This window comes from Lepisma saccharinum, chromosome 16 (genome assembly GCF_977018435.1).
Source record: "Lepisma saccharinum chromosome 16, izLepSacc3.1, whole genome shotgun sequence".
Classification (NCBI taxonomy): Eukaryota; Metazoa; Arthropoda; class Insecta; order Zygentoma; family Lepismatidae; genus Lepisma; species Lepisma saccharinum.
The window spans coordinates 49,314,001-49,332,659 of record NC_139244.1 but is presented as its reverse complement, the minus strand read 5'-3'; the positions used below and the strand labels follow the sequence as shown (position 1 = coordinate 49,332,659).

General features: G+C 38.3%; 1 protein-coding gene across 3 annotated transcripts in view; it reads right to left on the bottom strand.

Annotated features, from left to right (window-relative positions):
- Positions 1-4,028: 4,028 nt before the first annotated feature.
- The window catches only part of LOC146000478 (uncharacterized), a 31,906-nt gene continuing 17,275 nt past the window's right edge, over positions 4,029-18,659 (bottom strand). For all 3 annotated transcript variants that reach the window (XM_083138154.1, XM_083138156.1, XM_083138157.1), the window contains exon 2: positions 4,029-10,073. In XM_083138154.1, coding sequence (XP_082994280.1) covers positions 8,809-9,873 — 1,065 coding nt within the window. In that variant the 5' untranslated portion in view covers positions 9,874-10,073 and the 3' untranslated portion in view covers positions 4,029-8,808. The remainder of the gene's footprint in view (positions 10,074-18,659) is intronic.

Sequence of the window (18,659 nt, the reverse complement as noted above, 5' to 3'; positions counted from 1 at the left end):
TACAAGAAATAATACTTCATTCATCTTCATGTGCATGGAAACAATGAACAATACAATTAAAGAACATTACACATCTTGCTCAAAGTGGGCACCTCCGTTACGAATGCAGGCACGCAGGGTTTTACGGACATTTGGTCTCTTAACTCGTGATGTGATGGTGTCCTTGATGTGTTGACCAGCTGTTGAGATCCTCTCCCTGAGCTCTTCTTGCGAGTTTACCGTTGTCTTGTCATGTGGCTCCAAATGTAAAAGTCGCTAGGCGTGAAATCGGGGGATCGAGCCGGGCAGTCATCATGCTGATAAATCATGTCACATCTTGTAGCTAGAGGCACATCCTCCAACAACATTGCCATCCCGTTCCTCAAAAAATGTTCATAAGTGATGTCATTTAAGATTTGGGACAGGTAAAATGGCTGGATCAAATGATTGTTGATGACGCCCATCCATAATTCTGCCTGGGCGTGCGACAGTGGCTGGATGAAAATTACCCAAAGAAATGGATTGACCGAGGCTGCCCAATTCGCTGGCTGGCTCGATCCCCCGATTTCACGCCTAGCGACTTTTACATTTGGAGCCACATGACAAGACAACGGTAAACTCGCAAGAAGAGCTCAGGGAGAGGATCTCAACAGCTGGTCAACACATCAAGGACACCATCACATCACGAGTTAAGAGACCAAATGTCCGTAAAACCCTGCGTGCCTGCATTCGTAACGGAGGTGCCCACTTTGAGCAAGATGTGTAATGTTCTTTAATTGTATTGTTCATTGTTTCCATGCACATGAAGATGAATGAAGTATTATTTCTTGTACACAAATGTGAATGTTAGCAACATTTGTACCTTGTTGGATAGCAGATGACACAAGGAAGTAATTTAAGTAATTTGTACGCTTCGTGTCATACCATTTTTTTTATTAATACGTTGCCAAGTAAACTAAGAGTGCATTTTTTTATCATGACTTGTAAGTTTAGACCCACCCGTTACTTACATGTGATTGTTATTTGGGAAAAACTTTTTTTTAAAGGAACCACTTATTTGTTAGCTATCAGAAAATGCTGAAATAAGTTCCATACAATGAGTAGTTTTTTCTCAATTCATCTTTTTATGTGGAAAATTGTCATTTTTTAAAAAAACAATTGAAATTCGATTATCTCGAAAACTACTAATTTTCGGACGGGGTATCATATGGTCAAATTTATTGCAAATTGTCTCTACTTTAACCCCTTTCAGGGAATACATCGAATTACCAGTCACCCTGTATACATACACGACATCCAAAAAAATATTTTGGGTATTGTTTAAAAAATAGCAAACAGAAACACTCCCGTTTTGGACTTCGGCGGCCCTCCAGACCCAAAAACCATTATCCCCTTGGGTGCAAGTCGTGCAAACTTTCTCCAATGGCATAATGGTAATGTAATCGCCTTTAAGGGGTCCCGGGTTTATTACCTAGTGGAAGCACATTGAACAGTGGTTCAGATTCTTTAAACTGTAGGTCTAGTCCCAATTAGTCTATCTGTGCATAAGTGAACTTAAAACAACAATTCAGTTCACTGCAAACTTCAACAGTTTATTTTCACAAAGTCTTTCTTATTAGTTAAAGTGTTCCATAATCTAAGTATGAGAAAAGTCCCCTACATTAAAAAAAAAATCAATTTTAACCGTAACCATTTAACATAAAAATTATATTTATACTCTGTTAGCTCATCATCGTAGCTACAGAACAGTAATGAGATTAATTAATGTATTTACATTTAAAATAAATCACTTGCTGCATATCAATTCCACATTCATATCAGTTCTACATTTGTTACAAGACGTAATTTCACATAACCAAGAAAATCATAGACTATATTTCTAGGGTATTCGGTAAAAGGCACTTAAGTCACAAATTGCAATTTTCTGTTGCTCTCATCTGTCACACTGAATCAACTAAAGAAAATATTATCAGTACAATTTTGTACTAGGCATTGTAAATATTCTAAACAGTGATCATTCAATATGTATATCATGTTTGCAATGTTTTCTATTAAAAGAATGGACTTTAAAAAAATGACTGCTGTAAAATTGCATTTCTTGATTGTGCTTTTTCCCAAACAGCCTGGATTGTTGGTATATACAAATATATGTATAGGTTGAAAATTGATTCTACAAAACTTCACCACCTTCAAGCGTTGTTCCATTCAGAATGTTTTTGTAGATCAGTACCAGGTGTGCCGGTTAATAATTCTTAATTTCGTTGCTCGATGGCGCTGGAAGCAAGGGTTGATGCACAGTCTCAACTGTAACGTCAGTGTGTTGCCAGGACAGTACCTGTCAAAACGCCGTGGATGTGCAACCGAGTGCGAGTGATTGTGATATTGTGTTTCTGTGGGAAACATGTTGACCTGCAAACCAAATAAGGAGCATGTGCTTTTCTTGTTAAATCAAAAGAAAAACGCGAGTGAAAGCCATCGTATCCTTGTGGAAACATACGGTGGCAATGTCCTAACGCAAGACATATGTGTGCATTGGTTTCGACGATTCAAAAGTGAGATTTTGACTTGAAAGACAAAGATTGCCCGGGCCAGCAGAAAAAATTCCAAGATGCTGAATTGCAAGCACTGTTGGATGAAGACAATACACAAACGCAACAGCAACTGGCAGAGAAGTTAAATGTTGGTTGCCAAACAATATCTGATCGTCTTCATGCCATGGGAAAGATCCAGAAGGCAGGAAAATGGGCATCATCTGAACGACAGACAAATGGAAAAGTGAAAAACGGTGTGTGAAGTGTTGCTTTCTCGGCATGAAAGAAAGTCTTTCTTGCATCAGATAGTGACTGGGGACGAAAAATTGATCTACTTCAAGAACCCAAAATGCAAAAAGTCATGGGTTGACCCAGGATAACCTTCAACATCGACCGCAAAACCAAATCGCTTTGGAAGGAAATCAATGCTGTGCATTTGGTGGGACCAGAAGGGTGTGAGCTTCTGAAACCAGGTAAAACAGTGAATGCCTTTCACTACCGTCAACAACTCGTCAATTTGAACCATGAATTGATTGAAAAGTGCCCAGATTGGGCGACAAGACATGGAAAAGTGATTTTGCAGCACGACAATGCCTCATCACACACAGCGAAAGGTGTCAGAGACACCATTTCTGCACTTGGCTGGGAATTCTTGCCCCACCTGCCATACTCACCAGACTTATTCCCTTCAGACTACCACTTGCTTTCATCGATGTCTCACTCACTTTCCCAGCAACACTTCAACATATACGAAGATGTCGAACAATGGCTTGCTGACTGGATCACCTCAAAATGTGAACGATTTTTCTGGAAGGGCATCCACAATTTGATGGACAGATGAAAACAATGTATAGCTAGGGATGGTGCATACTTTGAATAAAGCATTTGTTACCTTTCTCCCCAGATACACTTGTTTTCTTTCGGATCAATTAAGAATTATTAACCGGCACACCTGGTAATACAACCACTATAACTTCACATTTTGTCATCTATTTTTCTAGAAATGAAACTTGGAACATATTAACAAAATAAACTGTCCCTGTAACACATATAATTTCATTTGTAATTAATTTGAAAAATAAAAACATTTTTATTGCTAATTTGTTCAAGTACCTTACAATATATTTCAGAAAAATATATGGATAGTGTTCTAATGACACTAGAAAACAATTTTAAACTTTTCTGTAACAGGGAAGAACATATGCGTTATTTACTAATTCAAGAATGCTGAATACAATGTAATTCACAAAATTGACACATAGCACCACATTATCTAGTTAGGGCTTATTGGCATTTTTGCATATCTTATGTAACTTCATTGCAGATAGAACAATACATTTTGAGACATAATTGCTCAGAAATAATTATTAAAAAAAAAAAGGTAAAGTGTTCCCCTGTGCATAGCACCACGCCATGAAGGCGTATAGGGGGTGTGGGGGTAACGCCCCACACTTTCTTGATCCGGTCGTGAGTGGGGGTGATGTGATCAGCATCACGCCCCTGACCGCCTTTACCCCCCAGGGTTTCCCCCAGGTACCCATGTTATTCGACGCTGGGTGGGCGCCGGTGCCGCTTCCAACGTTAGAAAAGTTCCCGGATTTGAACCGGCCGGGGATCGAACCCGGGACCTTTAGCATGGTAGTCAGACGCGTTACCGACTGAGCCACCGCGGCCACTAGAAATAATTATATATTTTTTTAAAAAAAATTAACTTTGAATGTTCAAGAGGACATAACTGGACACAAAAGAAAGACAATATATTAAATTCTTGCAAAAGTAATACAAGGGTCATAACAAAAGTAATGATCATTTAATGCTGTAACAGCATTGTATAGTAGGTAGGGTAATCTGTTCTTCGAGTGTTGTAAGACAACAGTAGCTTGATTAACATGACCAGTATTACTCCAAACAATATGGTGGACAATGATACTTCATTTTGCCAGCGTGCTGTTATTGAACTTCTCGTTATAGAGGAAATCCCACTGAAGAAATTCACCAGACACTTCAGCATGCCTATAGAAATGAAAAACTCAATATGCTCTCTTGGCCAGCATATTGAGTTTTTCATATCATGGAAACAAGGCTGAATGGTGTTATAATGGTGCTATAGAAATGTGTAATGAGTACTAGCAGTGTTTAGAAGCCTTTGAACAGCATCAACTGAATGCAACAAGGACAGAGTTGGGGAGAATTTCTTAAACTTGATCAAACAATTCATGCTGCTTGTTATGTCCAAACACTGTACATGTCCTGGAAGAAAGAATTTCCTCCAGCATGACAATGATCAGCCCTACTTAGTTCGCCTCACATTTGAGGAATTGACAAAATGGGGGTGGGAAGTCCTTCCATGCCCCTCATACAGCCCTGACCTGGCACCATCAGATTACCATCTGTTTGGATCTGTAAAAGATCAGATGTGAAGCCAAGGGTATGACTAGGAAACAGATTCTTAGGTGCTAAAAAAGGGATATAGAACTTTATAAACTCCATATTAGGACTTTAGGTGAATAAATTAACAGGTATAATTATTAATTAATAATAATTTTATGAAATAATTTGTTTTACATGCAATTTGCATACAAAAAGACACCATTTTCATCATAATGAATTCTATTCTTTAATTGTCCAACACAAAAAACTTTAATCATATTTTGAAGCACTGCACCACTACATGCTTTTCAATGATCTCCATGGTGAATTTCTTCCTGGTTGTCCTTGAGTAGGTGCTAGAACATAAAGAAACTCCTCTCCACGCCGCAGGACGTTATTGGTGCAAACTTCATAAATATAACTGCTGCTTATTCCCAAGACTTCATAATTGTAACTGCTGCTTATTCCCAAGGCAGGTTTGAGCCTCCCTGATGACATGGTGGAAACATCATCACCTTGTAATCAAGGGGTCCTGGGTTTGATACCCAGTCGAGAGGCATTCCTCTTTAAACTGTAGGTTCAGCCCCAATTAGCCTATCAGTACATCAGGTGGACTCAAAACAAAAAATCCAAGACCGAAAGAAAGTTCACAAAGATCTTCTCCCCTTGATGAATAGCCACTATACTAGGGCAGTTGTAGTTTCCGGCGCGAACCTCCCCTTTCACCTAGACTGTTGTGTGTCAATGGAGGAAATTAGCAACGTGATTGGTCACTTGCGGGGTTGCCTTTCCTATTCGTCACAGCAGATGCTCAAAACAGCCAATCAGACAAGCACTTTCTTGGAATCTTTCCGTGCTCTCACACTGTTGGAGGAAGGCAATAATGCCAGCCGTGCTTTAACAACTGAATGATTTTGTAGTTAGGATTCCACAAAAACATCTTTGTGTTGGAAACTAAGGGTTGTTCTTAATAAAAGTTATTTTTAAACTTATGAATAAGGTTTAAAAGTTGTTCTTCTGCTACAAACAGGGTTTTTAGGCATTTATATGTATTATGGTTTATTTAGGCATTTTAGGTCCTGTAGAATATCAGTAGGAGGTACATGAAATGCAAAGATCTCTAAATAGCATATATATCTAGGATGATCCTTTGCCTAGTTATGACATAATGGAGGCAATTCAGGAACTAGTGTATCAGTGTCTTTGGCAGGGTAGAACGGAGTTCTATCGCAGGGGTATATTAAAAATTCCAGAACATGGGGGTGGATGTTTACAAAGAAGTGAAAATTATGTGGAAAAGTCAACAAAAGACTGTAGATTAAGGTTATGTACTTGGTTTCCCAATAACACAACATTATGATTTTGACAAAAATGTTGCTCATTACTTTTGGTATGACCCACTGCAACCATTCTGGTAGAAAATAAATCATCTCTGTAGACTACATAAATCGTCTCTGTAGACTACAAATGAGTGTTTTTTTTTATTACTGTTTTGCCTGTAGAAATGAACACCTGAACATTTTGATCAAGAAAAACCTAAGCATGATTACAGAATCTTGGAATTGTGAATACTACAATTTTTAGTGTTAGAGAGAGAGAGAGAGAGAGATTCTGTGCAAGAGAATCTTATGTTGAATAAAAAAAAAGGTGTACATTACAAATTCAGTCCTAATGGCATTGTAGTAACAGTGGGTAATCAAGGGGTTCTGGGTTCGATACCCAGTGGAGGAATATAGTGATTCAGATTCCACTTTAAACTGTAAATCCTCCCAATTATGTTATCTGTGCATAAGTAATTATTACAAATTATTACAATTTGTCATTATGCAGCAATGATTGTCTTTTGTACTTGAACAGAATGAATTTTCAAAGTAATTCCACAGTATTATTATTATTTTTTTTATGGTAGATTCTACTTTGATTTTATTGGTTTATTTTACTTTGCTTTTCTGCTACTTTTGGCTAATTCCAATCTGGTATTCCTGATGTCGTAGCGTGCTGTATATAAATTCTTCTGCTTGGGTTATAATTTGCACCCATGATTTCCACAGTCATGAATCCTAGATACTGCCATATTGTTGTTACGAAACAGTGCACAATGTCAATACTGTCATAAACAACTACAACTGGACTTGGAATAAATTCACCACCTCTTACATGTACAATGGGATCCATGAGTATTACAGTACAAATTGTCCATGACTATTTTCATTAAATTTTCTCTCACATCCTATGTGTTTTTAAGTGATAGATTTTTATGAATGCTGGTGCAGAAGTTGTCAACAGCTTTTTGAGATTTCTTTTAATTTTTGAAGAAGCTCTTATTTGGTCAAATAAAGTGCACGAACATGATGATGTACAATTTGCACGGTAATACTCATGGATCCCATGGTACAGACAACTCAACCAATGCATGAGTACACAGTGCTGGATTTAAAACTTTGCTACCCTTAGATCAAAGCAAAAATACCACCTCTCCTAAAATTATGAATGCTTCACACCACATTACAAGAGAGATTCATCCACCCCCTCCCTTATCTATAAGTACTATCAGATCAAAATGCACTTTGCATACACACAAATAAAATACCACCTCATCATTGTTAGAATTAGCACATTTTTCGAATTCTTTTTATATTCACTTCCACTAAATTGTTCCTGGTAACCACTTCACATAATACTTAATTTTCTTTTTAAACAAAATATATTTAACACTTCATGCGAATCAAAATTCTCATTCAAAAAATACATTATTTCATCCTATTTGTTGATATGTTCAACATATTAACGCCTCAAGGATAAAAAAAATAGATGTCACTTTCTACTATTAAGAAATCAAAATATTTTCAATGCTTTTTCGTCGAAAATGTACTTATGTCAAAGATAATGAAAACTTGTGAAAATTCTCATACCAGCAGTGGCAAGGGGGCTTCTGCATAGCCAAATGGTAAGTGCTCTCATCTTTGGTGCAAGTGGGCACGGGTTTGAATCCCTGTGGGGGGTTTCCCCAATGGTGCAGTGGTATCAATGCTTCCTTGTAATCAAGGGGTCCCGGGTTCGATACCCAGTGGAGGCACAGGTGTTTCGGTTCCCATTTAAACTGTAGGTTCAGTTCCAATTAGCCTTACTGTGCATAAAGTGGACTTAGAACATAACTCAAACAATTTGGATTCCTGGTGGGAGCACCAAAATTTCTGCATTTACCCTGGGTTGTGAGAACAATTGGGGAGCTACTTGAAAAGAAGTAGCAGGCTCTGGTCTCTGAAGCTGGAAAACCGTGGGACCCTATGCGCTGACCACACGTCATCCAATGGAAAAGCCATTCTAACAGGCCTTGGTTCTTAGAGGGTTGTTGAGAATGGAGTTTAGTTTTAGCAGTGGCAATGGCAAGACTCACAGGCCAGGATATTGGGAAGTAAATGGCACAACTTTCAAATGTACATATGAATAGCAAATGAGAAGGGAATAGGACACACTCGCCAGACACTGGAAAAGTTCAAATGAATCAACTTTTACTACCTCAATTTCATGTGATTCTAGAACCAGGTCTACTATGCAGAGGCTAAAATTGGGCTCAGTGAATACATTAAGCAAAAATGTAAAGCAGTGTTACCACTGGTATGAAGATTTCACAAACACTATTCCCCGGTCAGTGTTCTCAGCTTAAAGTGACATCATGCGTAGCTAAGAAATGATGAGTTTGCAATGATTTTCATTTTCATATTTGAAATCGGTGCATTCGAATTAGTAAGACACATATATTGAGTTAGTGTTACAAAATGGTTGTTCCCAAGTGTAATTAGATATGAATAAGATGACACCAGGATTTCAATTTGCCGTCACCTTTTTACATTTTTAAATTAAAAATTATTCTAACTAAATTCTAAAATACAAAACGTAAAATATGTGGTAAAAAGTCTAAAACGAATCAACAATCTTTACATTCTTTGTCATCACTACTGGGACCTAATTCATTACACATCCTTAGATGCCAAGAGTATATGAGGTAATTCTGAAACTCCTTATTGCAAGCGGAGCATTTGAAAGAGTCCTTCCCATTGGCTAGGAGTTTCCTCACTGTCCGACGAAATTTTGATGAGCCATCATTTTCCGTCATTGTATCACTACCTAAATTGCTCAACTTTCCCGCACGCAGTTCATATTCATGGACAAGAATAGTGTGTCTTTGTAGGATGGAAACACTTACAAATCTTGAATTACAAAGACAACACATGTACGGTTTGTAGACTGTTTCATGCGTTTTGATGTGAATTTCCAAATTATATAACCACGAGAAAGTTTCACTGCAGAGGCCACAGCTATATGACATAGTTCCGCCATGATTAAGAATATGGTGTTTCATTGTCTTGTATTGTTGGATCTTCGCTCCACACAAATGGCACTTGAGAAATTTAGTACATTTATGTTTGTATAAGCTAGTGTTAGTCTTAAAACTCTCGAAACAATATTCACATTTACAACACCGCTTGAGTGGCACAAACAGTTCTGTTGTTTCTTCCTTGTCATCAGAATTCAGCATTTGCAATTCCTTATGTTCAAAATAGTCTTCAAAATCTATATCTACTTCAGTTTTAATCATCACGGGAAATTCCTCTGTGTTCACTACCTGATTGTTGTCTGTAGTTTCTTCCTGACTTGTCTCTTCTTTGTAAGTGGCAAGTTCTGCATTTGCGTCATCATAGTCGTCAAATAATCCAGGCTCAACTTTGATGAAATGAATTGGCAGTTTTATATCTTCTTCATTTATGCTTTCAGTTAGGTTCACGTCTTCAGTGGTTTCAGGTACATTTTTCTCTTCCATTGTTTCAATATCTCCAGTACTTTCAGTTGGGTTCATGCCGCCAGTAGTTTCGGTTAGATTCATATCTCCAGTGCTTTCAATCAGCTTCATATCACCAGAAATTTTAGTTTGGTTTAAGTCGCCAGTACATTCGGTCAGCTTCATGGTAGTAGTAGTTTCAGGTAAGTCCATGTCTGCTGTAGTTTCAGTTAAGTTTACCTTCCCAGTGCTTTCAGTTACGCGTTTGAGTTTTAAGTCCAATTTATGCACAGGAAGGCTAATTGGGACTGGACACACACAGTTCAAAGTAGGATCCGAACCACCGGGTTAGCCTTTTGTCTCCAGTACTATGGTCACTTGTATTGCACACTGGGAACTCTGAAGCACCATTCCTGCAAAAGACGAACATTACACACTTAGTTCCCTTAAGTGTTACAACTACGAAAAAACAATCAGGTCTTACAGTACTCAAAAAAGAGATGGGGATTCTCATTCACTTTCCTAAAACAATTTCTCTCACCTCTTTCCAGGCTTTTAAAAGTTTTTAAAAATAAATTTCCAAAGCATTCCAAAACAATTTAGCTCATTTTTATTCTACTTATAGCAAAAGTTGTTTTTGGAGGGTTGAACAATGACATTTTTTTTAAAATTTTTTCGAATTCAAAATTTTGAGTGCGTCAGCACTTAGGCTATTTTGCACCCGTCACTTCATATGGAGTCCAGCCCCTTACTGAAACTAAAATGTAACTAATAACATAACTGTAACGTTGGAAGACTAAAATATTGTGACTTAGGTTAATAGAACTAAAATAAACATAACTGTACTGTCGTGTCATAACTAAAATATTAAAATATTCTGACTTCGGTTAAAAGCTAAGGCTGTAAACAGGCAGTCAGCACACATAATGACATGACACAGGACAACACACAGAATTATACTGGCCAGGGCCAGTCACCAGAGCCTCGTTCGTCTGCAAAATGCAGTCCAGGGTGTACTACGTGAAAGTGAGGTTGATAATTGGGTATACTACGTGGAAGGATCACCCTGAACAATGAAATAAATGCCTACATTTACACTGTATTTTAGTATATTCACTATACTGATCGCAGGCTCAACTGTCAGCTGACCTATATAGCTATGGCTGTCCACCAATCATCTTTTGGGGTGTGTGCCTCTATGGGTGTCAACAACCTCAGTTGCAAAGTAAAAGTTGTAGGGGTCACATCTAACATCATTTTCCAGAAGCAATGTTGCGAGTTGTGTTTTTTGCGTACTACTTTTGGTGCTTTGTGTACTTTTTTCCCCATGATTAGGTTCTCTTGACTTATATTGTACCTTAAAGCTCGACACTCAGGCTCTCTCTCTCTCTTTACAGTATGTTTGGCAACATGCAGTGTATCTGATGCTCATTCGTTTCTTCTTGCTAGCATCACTTAGTGACACCAGCTAGAAATGCACTCAGTATACCCAGAAACCTGCATGACAGCCGAAGAAAACATGTCTACAAGGAGTCGAGCCTAAAATAATATGCAACATGCACGTCAAGCAAGGTGTTGCACATTGCATAAGCGAGCTTCCCTGAACAAGAATCCACAGGCCTCAAAGCCTGGAAGGTTTTTCTCTTTACTCAGTAGTTACAGGAGAACTAAGAAGTCACATGAGACCCGTCAGTCTGATGCGAGCACCACTGTCAATGTACTTTGCTTAACTTCTCAAATTAACATTTTTTCCATTCGTTATGTCAAAGAGACGACCATATATTCTCCAAATTTGTTTTAAGGGGCCTAAAATATATGTTTGTAAGTACGCGATTTATTTGTTCCTGAGGCCCAGGGTGTTAACAAAAATTCCATTAACTTACAAGTTTTAATAAACATGAAAATTTGGGGAGGGCAAATGCTCCCCTTTGTCCCCACAAAGTTATGCCAACTGATCCACACCTTATTGAGTATAAAGTTGACTTTAAACAGAAAATAATATAGTGAATGACGTCATCTTCAAAAACTGTGTAAAGGAGTAGGGCAGGGGGGGCTCAAATTTGACGTAAACTATGCCTATGACAAGAAGAACTTAATTAAAATACTGCTACGGAATTTAAAATATTCAGGCACTGATTATACAAATAAAACATTAAAACTTGTTGTAAAAGACATTATCTTTTACTCATTTCCTGAGATGAAATCCTCTTGACTACTACAATATTATTTTCTAATCTGACCTCTTGATTGTGTAGTGATAACATTGCCTTACGCAGTTTACAATCTAAAAGTTGGCAACAGTGACTGCATGACTCATGCATCTGGAGACGGTGCAAGACAGGAAAGAGAGTTCGATGTAGATAAGCCAGCTGGGTCTTTGGAAACTTTCAAGACCTGCCAGTTAGGGCTTTCAATGCTTGGAGCTTCAAAACCTAAACACACAGTTCTAACATGCTGACTCGCTAGGTGGGAAGAGAAGGAAAACTTGGCCCAGTGACCAGGCAGGCATAGTAAGCGAAACTGGTCCAGTGTGCAGGGCTCTGAGGATACTAATGCCAGGTGTTGAGTACTCTTGTCTGATTATGCTTAGTAGCAACCCTAAATGCACATTTACTGTGTAAGTTTTACAATGATGTGCATGTCCAAACATTGCTATTAATACAGATATTATTTATGACAGTATTAAATGTTCAAGAGAATCCTGCTTATGTTCTTTATTTTCCTAATAGTTCCCTCAAACTATGTATGAGGGGGGTATCAAAAAGTAATGCGTGTTGAGGTATAATTTGTTTAATAATGGAAAGACTGGAACAATGAACATACATATAGTTTGCCTGTAGTGTCCTCTACTCAGAGTTACCCTTCCACACAGTTGCCATCACGATTCATGCATTTGAGCCAGCATTTTATCCAGCCCTCAAAACCAGTTTGGAAAAATTCCACAGAACACTCCCTGCCCCACTGTTCACAGCTGTTTTAACTTCCTGTAGGTCATCGAATCTCATGTCACAAAGCACAGACTTAGCTCAGACTTAAGTGGTTAAGTTCAAAGTGGGAGAAACCGAAAGTGTGGACATGGCAAGGAGTGGCAGGCCATCAATGTCGTTGACCGACGACAACCGCCACAGGAATGATTAGCTCATTCGAGAGGATAGACGCATCACCATCCAGGAAATTTCTGATGCAGTGCACATGCCCTATGGGTCAGCACATGCAATGATTGAGAGTTTGGGATACCATAAAGTCTGAGCCTCGTGGCGTGAGATTCGATGACCTACAGGAGGTTAAAACAGCTCTAAATGGTGGGGCAGGGAGTGTTTTGTGGAATTTTTCCACACTGGTTTTGAGGGCTGGATAAAACGCTGGCTTAAATGCATGAATCGTGGTGGCAACTGTGTGGAAGGGTAATTTGAGTAGAGGACACTACAGGCAAACTATATGTATGTAAATTGTTTCAATCTTTCCATTATTAAACAAATTATACCTCAACAGGCATTAATTTTTGACACCTCCTCGTATTACAAACATACATTATAAAATTTATAAAATATATTTCCAAATAGTTCTCGGGTTACGATTTTTTGTGTGCTTCGTGACAAGTCTGAAAAGCATGCACTTGGAAAGTACTGATCTGCAAAAGGCTCTCATCTGCTAAAGGCCCAAGATCTTATTCTTTAATTTCAAACTAATCATAATACACATGCATTCTTTACATGGCTTGTTTTCTATTTCTGTCTGTAATTACTTACTGCATATTATTAGGAGAATGGTGTTTCTCTTCTCCTATGTTCATATGTGTTCAATAGCAGATATTCTTTTACCCTGTTTTGGGTATGGATTGCTGCTGCTATTATGTCATGTGGCAGAAAAGTAATGAGACTGGCAACACAACACATGAACTGACAATGCTGCTGCCTTCCGCTTCACATGGCTGTTAGATAAACATGTCCCCAAATCTCAGTATGAGTTTCAACCTGCTGCCATTGCTGCGCAAAATTTTGAGCAACACTGTTCCATGAAATTTTGTGTAAAACTCTGTGAATCCACTACTGTGACTTACAAAATGTTACAGATGGCTTATGGAGAACATTCCCTATCCAGGGAACAATGCCTTTTTAGAGGACCAAGAAAGTTCAAGTCGTGTGGGAAGACCTTCAATCTCAAGAATGGATGACGATGTGGAAAGAGTGAGGACTCTTGTGAGGTCAGACCATTGATTGGCATTGAGAATAACTAGTAGTAAGGTAAATCTGAATCGTTGTACCATCCATCAGATTTTAAGCCAGGATTTGGGCATTGCACACACTTGGATGCTGCACCACAACGCCCCACGTCACTCACTTGGAAATCTTCATCAATGAATTTTTGGCAGAAAAAAGCATTCCAGTGGTTCCCCAGTCCCCTTATTCACTGGATCTCAGTCCCTGTGATTTCTTTCTATTTCCAGGGTTCAAAAACCACTTGAAGGGAAACTATTTTAGCAGTTTGGATAACATCTGTAGCTAGAATTGATTTCCAGGGGCTCACGGGTTACCAGGGGAGGGGGGGCTTTGTAGGCTATATCAATTTTTTCAAAAGTTTTACAATATTAACTGAAGGTAAATTGTGGGAGGATGCCATTAAATTAATACAGGGTCATCCGTTCGGGATGTCAGAAAAGTAAAACGCTATTAACTAGAAACTATGAACATTTATTGGTTGTAAACGGTACAGACATGTGTAGGAGAGTCGGGAGTTTATGTCACAGCACATTAGCACTCAACATGTCCACCATCGCGCATGCGGCACAAATCATACCGGGAATCCATAGCGCGCCACGTGGCATGCAGCATTTCTGGAGTGATTTGCTGAAAGGCAGCTGTAATCATCCTCCGTTTGATAGCTCGCTGGGTCTCTACTACACTCGAAAATTTGGCATACCACACGACACACTGAGCGCGTTGTTGTGGTGTAACGACCATCTTCACTCCACTCTGTATCAACACTGAACACTGAGCGCACATGTACCGCCTCTATACATGCCATCTGCTGATTGCACTATGAACTACTGCTGCGTTGTCTCGCGGAAGTCATTGTTGCAAACTCCCATCTTTGCCATGTACATTACCGCAAATTGCATCGATACATATACATTAACATAAAAGCTACAGCGTTATACTTTTCTGACATCCCAAACGGATGACCCTGTATAAAATATAAAAAATATCATACAAAACATCTCTTAAAGTGTTAAAGGTCTTTTCTACTCTTACAGCAGCTGATACTCATGCTGGCAAGGGAAGCGGCCAATCCAGCCCTATAAGAAACGCAGCAGCCTGTACAATGAGGGTCATGTAGTACTTCCTCCCACCGCGTCGTAACTTTCAGCGCAACCGCTGTTGTCTGGATGGCCTGTGGTGTATTCCCCGGCCCACACTTCCCTTTCCAACATGAGGGCCAGCCACCGTAAAAATAGAAAAGACCTACAATTGGCTGCTGCTGACATCATCCATTGCTACGCACTCCATAGTGCTTTTGATGATACAAATATTTACGTCACAAGAAAAAAATGCACAATATTCATAGTGCCTAACATACATTCCTCCTTCCGCCGAAGCAATAAAACTCACATTTGTTCCCTAAACTTTGACCTGTTGTCCTACAACGCAGGTGTGGAAAGAATGTGGATGATGACATCAAGTTGCAGATTTCTTGTCTAAAGCAGCAGCGACGGTACAGATAAAGAAGCTCCCCTATGAAATAACTTTCTAAAATTCTAGAGAATCTTCTACACACTTGCCACAACTTCTGGTCATCAACAAGATGAACGAATGTAATAGCTGCTGTTCATGTTCTAAGAATTTATCCTTCATAATTTATCTTGTGAGCAAAATAATATCTACTGTCTACATTTTCAAACTTCACTGCAAACAAATGATAGAAAATAGTTTTACATCATGTCAAGGGGGGTGATGGCATCAGTGGCATTGGGGGGAAGGAGGGTCACCCCTCTGGCCACTGCATCCAGGCGAGTGTAACCAAGGAACTGAAAAGCATTCCAGCAGAAGCCTGCCAGCATTACAACACCTTCGCCTGTGTACAACTGCTCAAGGAAACTATTTCGAAGGGGATAAACGTGATGTGCATAAAACTTTAATTTCATGCTTTAAAACAATCAGTCTCATTACTTCCCTGCCACACCTTGTAAGCTGCTAGTGGCAGGAAAGTGGTTTAGGGCTCTTACCATAAATAACATTTCCAAATGGTTCCCACATTTGATCACATAATATTTGGTCTGAAACATGAATCCCCTTTGAGCCTTGCATGGAAATTTGCCAGTTCTCAGTGTCTGAGATGACCATAAACAATGAATGGCTGCTCACATAATCTAAGTTTCAACTCATATTACTCCAGTAAATAATACTTACTGAACCTTCTAACTGTGCTAAGTAGTTTCAACAAGTTTCAAACTCCAGGTTTTCCACTCTACGACCATGATAAAATTCAAGTATAATTCCCACTTTTCAAGGTGAACTTTTCAAAAATTCAAAGGTACACTTCATAACATCTTATTTGACCGCCCTGAAAAATTGCAAAGTCCGGAATTCGTAAATTTGGCAGCATAGCGCTCCAGAGCCAACTAAGAGTAGCCAACTTTGCAACATTTCTTCTTCCTGAATGAAAACACTCTTGTGATTTTTTTTCATTCTTTCACATTCCATAAAATAAAGATAAAAATAAAGCAGTAATAAAATATATGAAAAGACAAAAAAATGTTAAGTAGAAATACGAATGTTGAAAATATTTCAAGATTCTTCGTTCTGAATTTGAAAATAGGAAAATTTATGTACACTGTGAAACACTGAACAGGTTCTCATGCACCTGGAAGGAATTGCGGTCAGATTTGAATGCAAGAAGGCAAATTTATGATTATTTTGCGAAATGTTTAGTAAAGATACCTTGCACAACACCAAACGATTCTGTAAAGTGTGTCTTTTCCTTGGTTCTTGGCGAAAAATAGTTTGAAAATCCGGCACAATGTTGCTTCAACTGAGATTAACGTGCTTTACTGAGTTTTCCGTTAGTAATCTCCTGGAGTAGTTGGTTAGATGACAGCACTTCGTTTTTTTACTGTTTTCGTCAAGATCGAAACATCGTAGGTTCAAATCCCACCCTTTCCTTATTATTTTTTTCCTTTTTATTTACCGAGTACGAAGTGTTTTAATAACGTAATATAATATTATATGATATTACTGTAAATATTTATGTGATGCATGCTCAGTGGCGGCGATTGGGTTTCAAAACTGATGGGGCAAGGTGGGGAGAGGGGGGGGCAAGGACAGTTTCTTTTCCTTGGTAGATAATGTTTAGCATAGTGCGGGGTCATCTGCCCCTCCACACTCCATAATCGTCGCCACTGTGCATGCCTCAAGTAATGCTTCTACTAATGTTTTTAATCTTTCAGTGATTGGCAGGATTTTAGGAAATACTTTTCCTTTCATTCAGCTGTTATAAGTTAACACATATTAAGAACTTACATGTCAACTTTCTGCATCTAGAAATGCTGGACATAAATCGCATAAATATCAAAGGAAATATCCAAGAAACGTAGATAAGCATTCTCGTCCAAAGCCGTTTACTTCCCACAAAAGATTTTGCAAAGAAGTAGGTTTGAACCCATGACCTTCCATTCCATAAGCAAACGATCCCCCTACACTACACGGTTCACGTTATTTTATGCACTCGGTTCGGATCCCACTTTAAACTGTAGGTCCAGCCCCGATTAGCCTTACTATGCATAAAGTTGACTTAAAACACCAAATCAACCAATTCATCTCCTTTCAAAGTGGGCCTTCTATGATACTGTAGCATCCCAAAATACAGTTCTGCTTCGCGTACACCAGAGTGTAATTGCATTTAATATTGTGACTAATTTTACTTTAAAACTACAGATTAAAGCAATAATAGTGTCCAGAAAAAGAACCTCAAAGTAGATCTTCACACAAAGTATTTTAATCCATTGCCAAACATTTCAGTTAAGAATAATATTATGCTTTTCCATTGACCGTATTTTCGATTCATGGTGAATTTGCTAAAAGGACCATGTCAAGAAATCTAAATATGTAAGTTTTACTAGTAAATGCATTTAAAATACACGAAACAACAGGGGAGGAGAAAAATAAATCTCAAAAATAAGTAAAAATGCAACAAAAACTGTTAAAAATACTGACAAATAAACTAAAAGCCAAATAAGGCTGAAAAATGCAAAAAAAATAATATTTCCGGCTCTAACTGAAGGGAAACTGACATGATATCAGGTTTAGCATTGTTTTTAAGGGTCAGAAAAAAAGTTGATTTTTCATCAACTTCCAGACCCTAATTAGTAATTATGACCATTGAAAAAGTTGGAGGTAGCTTACTTAAAATTTTCTTGCTGAGGGATCACATCGTCCCATATCTCCACTTCATAATAAAGAAAATCATCAAGTTCATATTTCGAAAATGACTTGGAGTTTTCCACCACGAAAATATGTTTTTCATAGTTTGAAGTTCGTTAGTATTATCTTTCAAGGTTTCCATTATTTTAATTTCACACATATTTTATATTTCATACGTTGAATATCCCTTTTCTCTCTCTTGTCATACAGTCTGTGGAAAGAAGCTGAAGTTTCTTGTCAAACGGGGTCTGGTTCAAATGACTCCTTTTCGCTCTCCTGTTCCTACTTTAAACAAAGAACAAAATACTACGAAACTAAACGATTGCTTGTTCAAAACACGGAATCTTTACACAATTTACAAAATATGACAAAACGCCAATAGACATGTTCATCATTTTTCCCTTTCAGCGTTTCTCGATTTTATCTGAATTCCTTTCCTCATGAAAATTGCCATGAGGAAATTATAGATATCACATTATGTGTGAATTGGCTTCTTCAAACTGGTAGCAAATTTTAACATGAGCTATCTGGAGAAGAGGTAGCGTGCTTGATTTTCACGAGGGAGGTCGTAGGTTCGGTTCT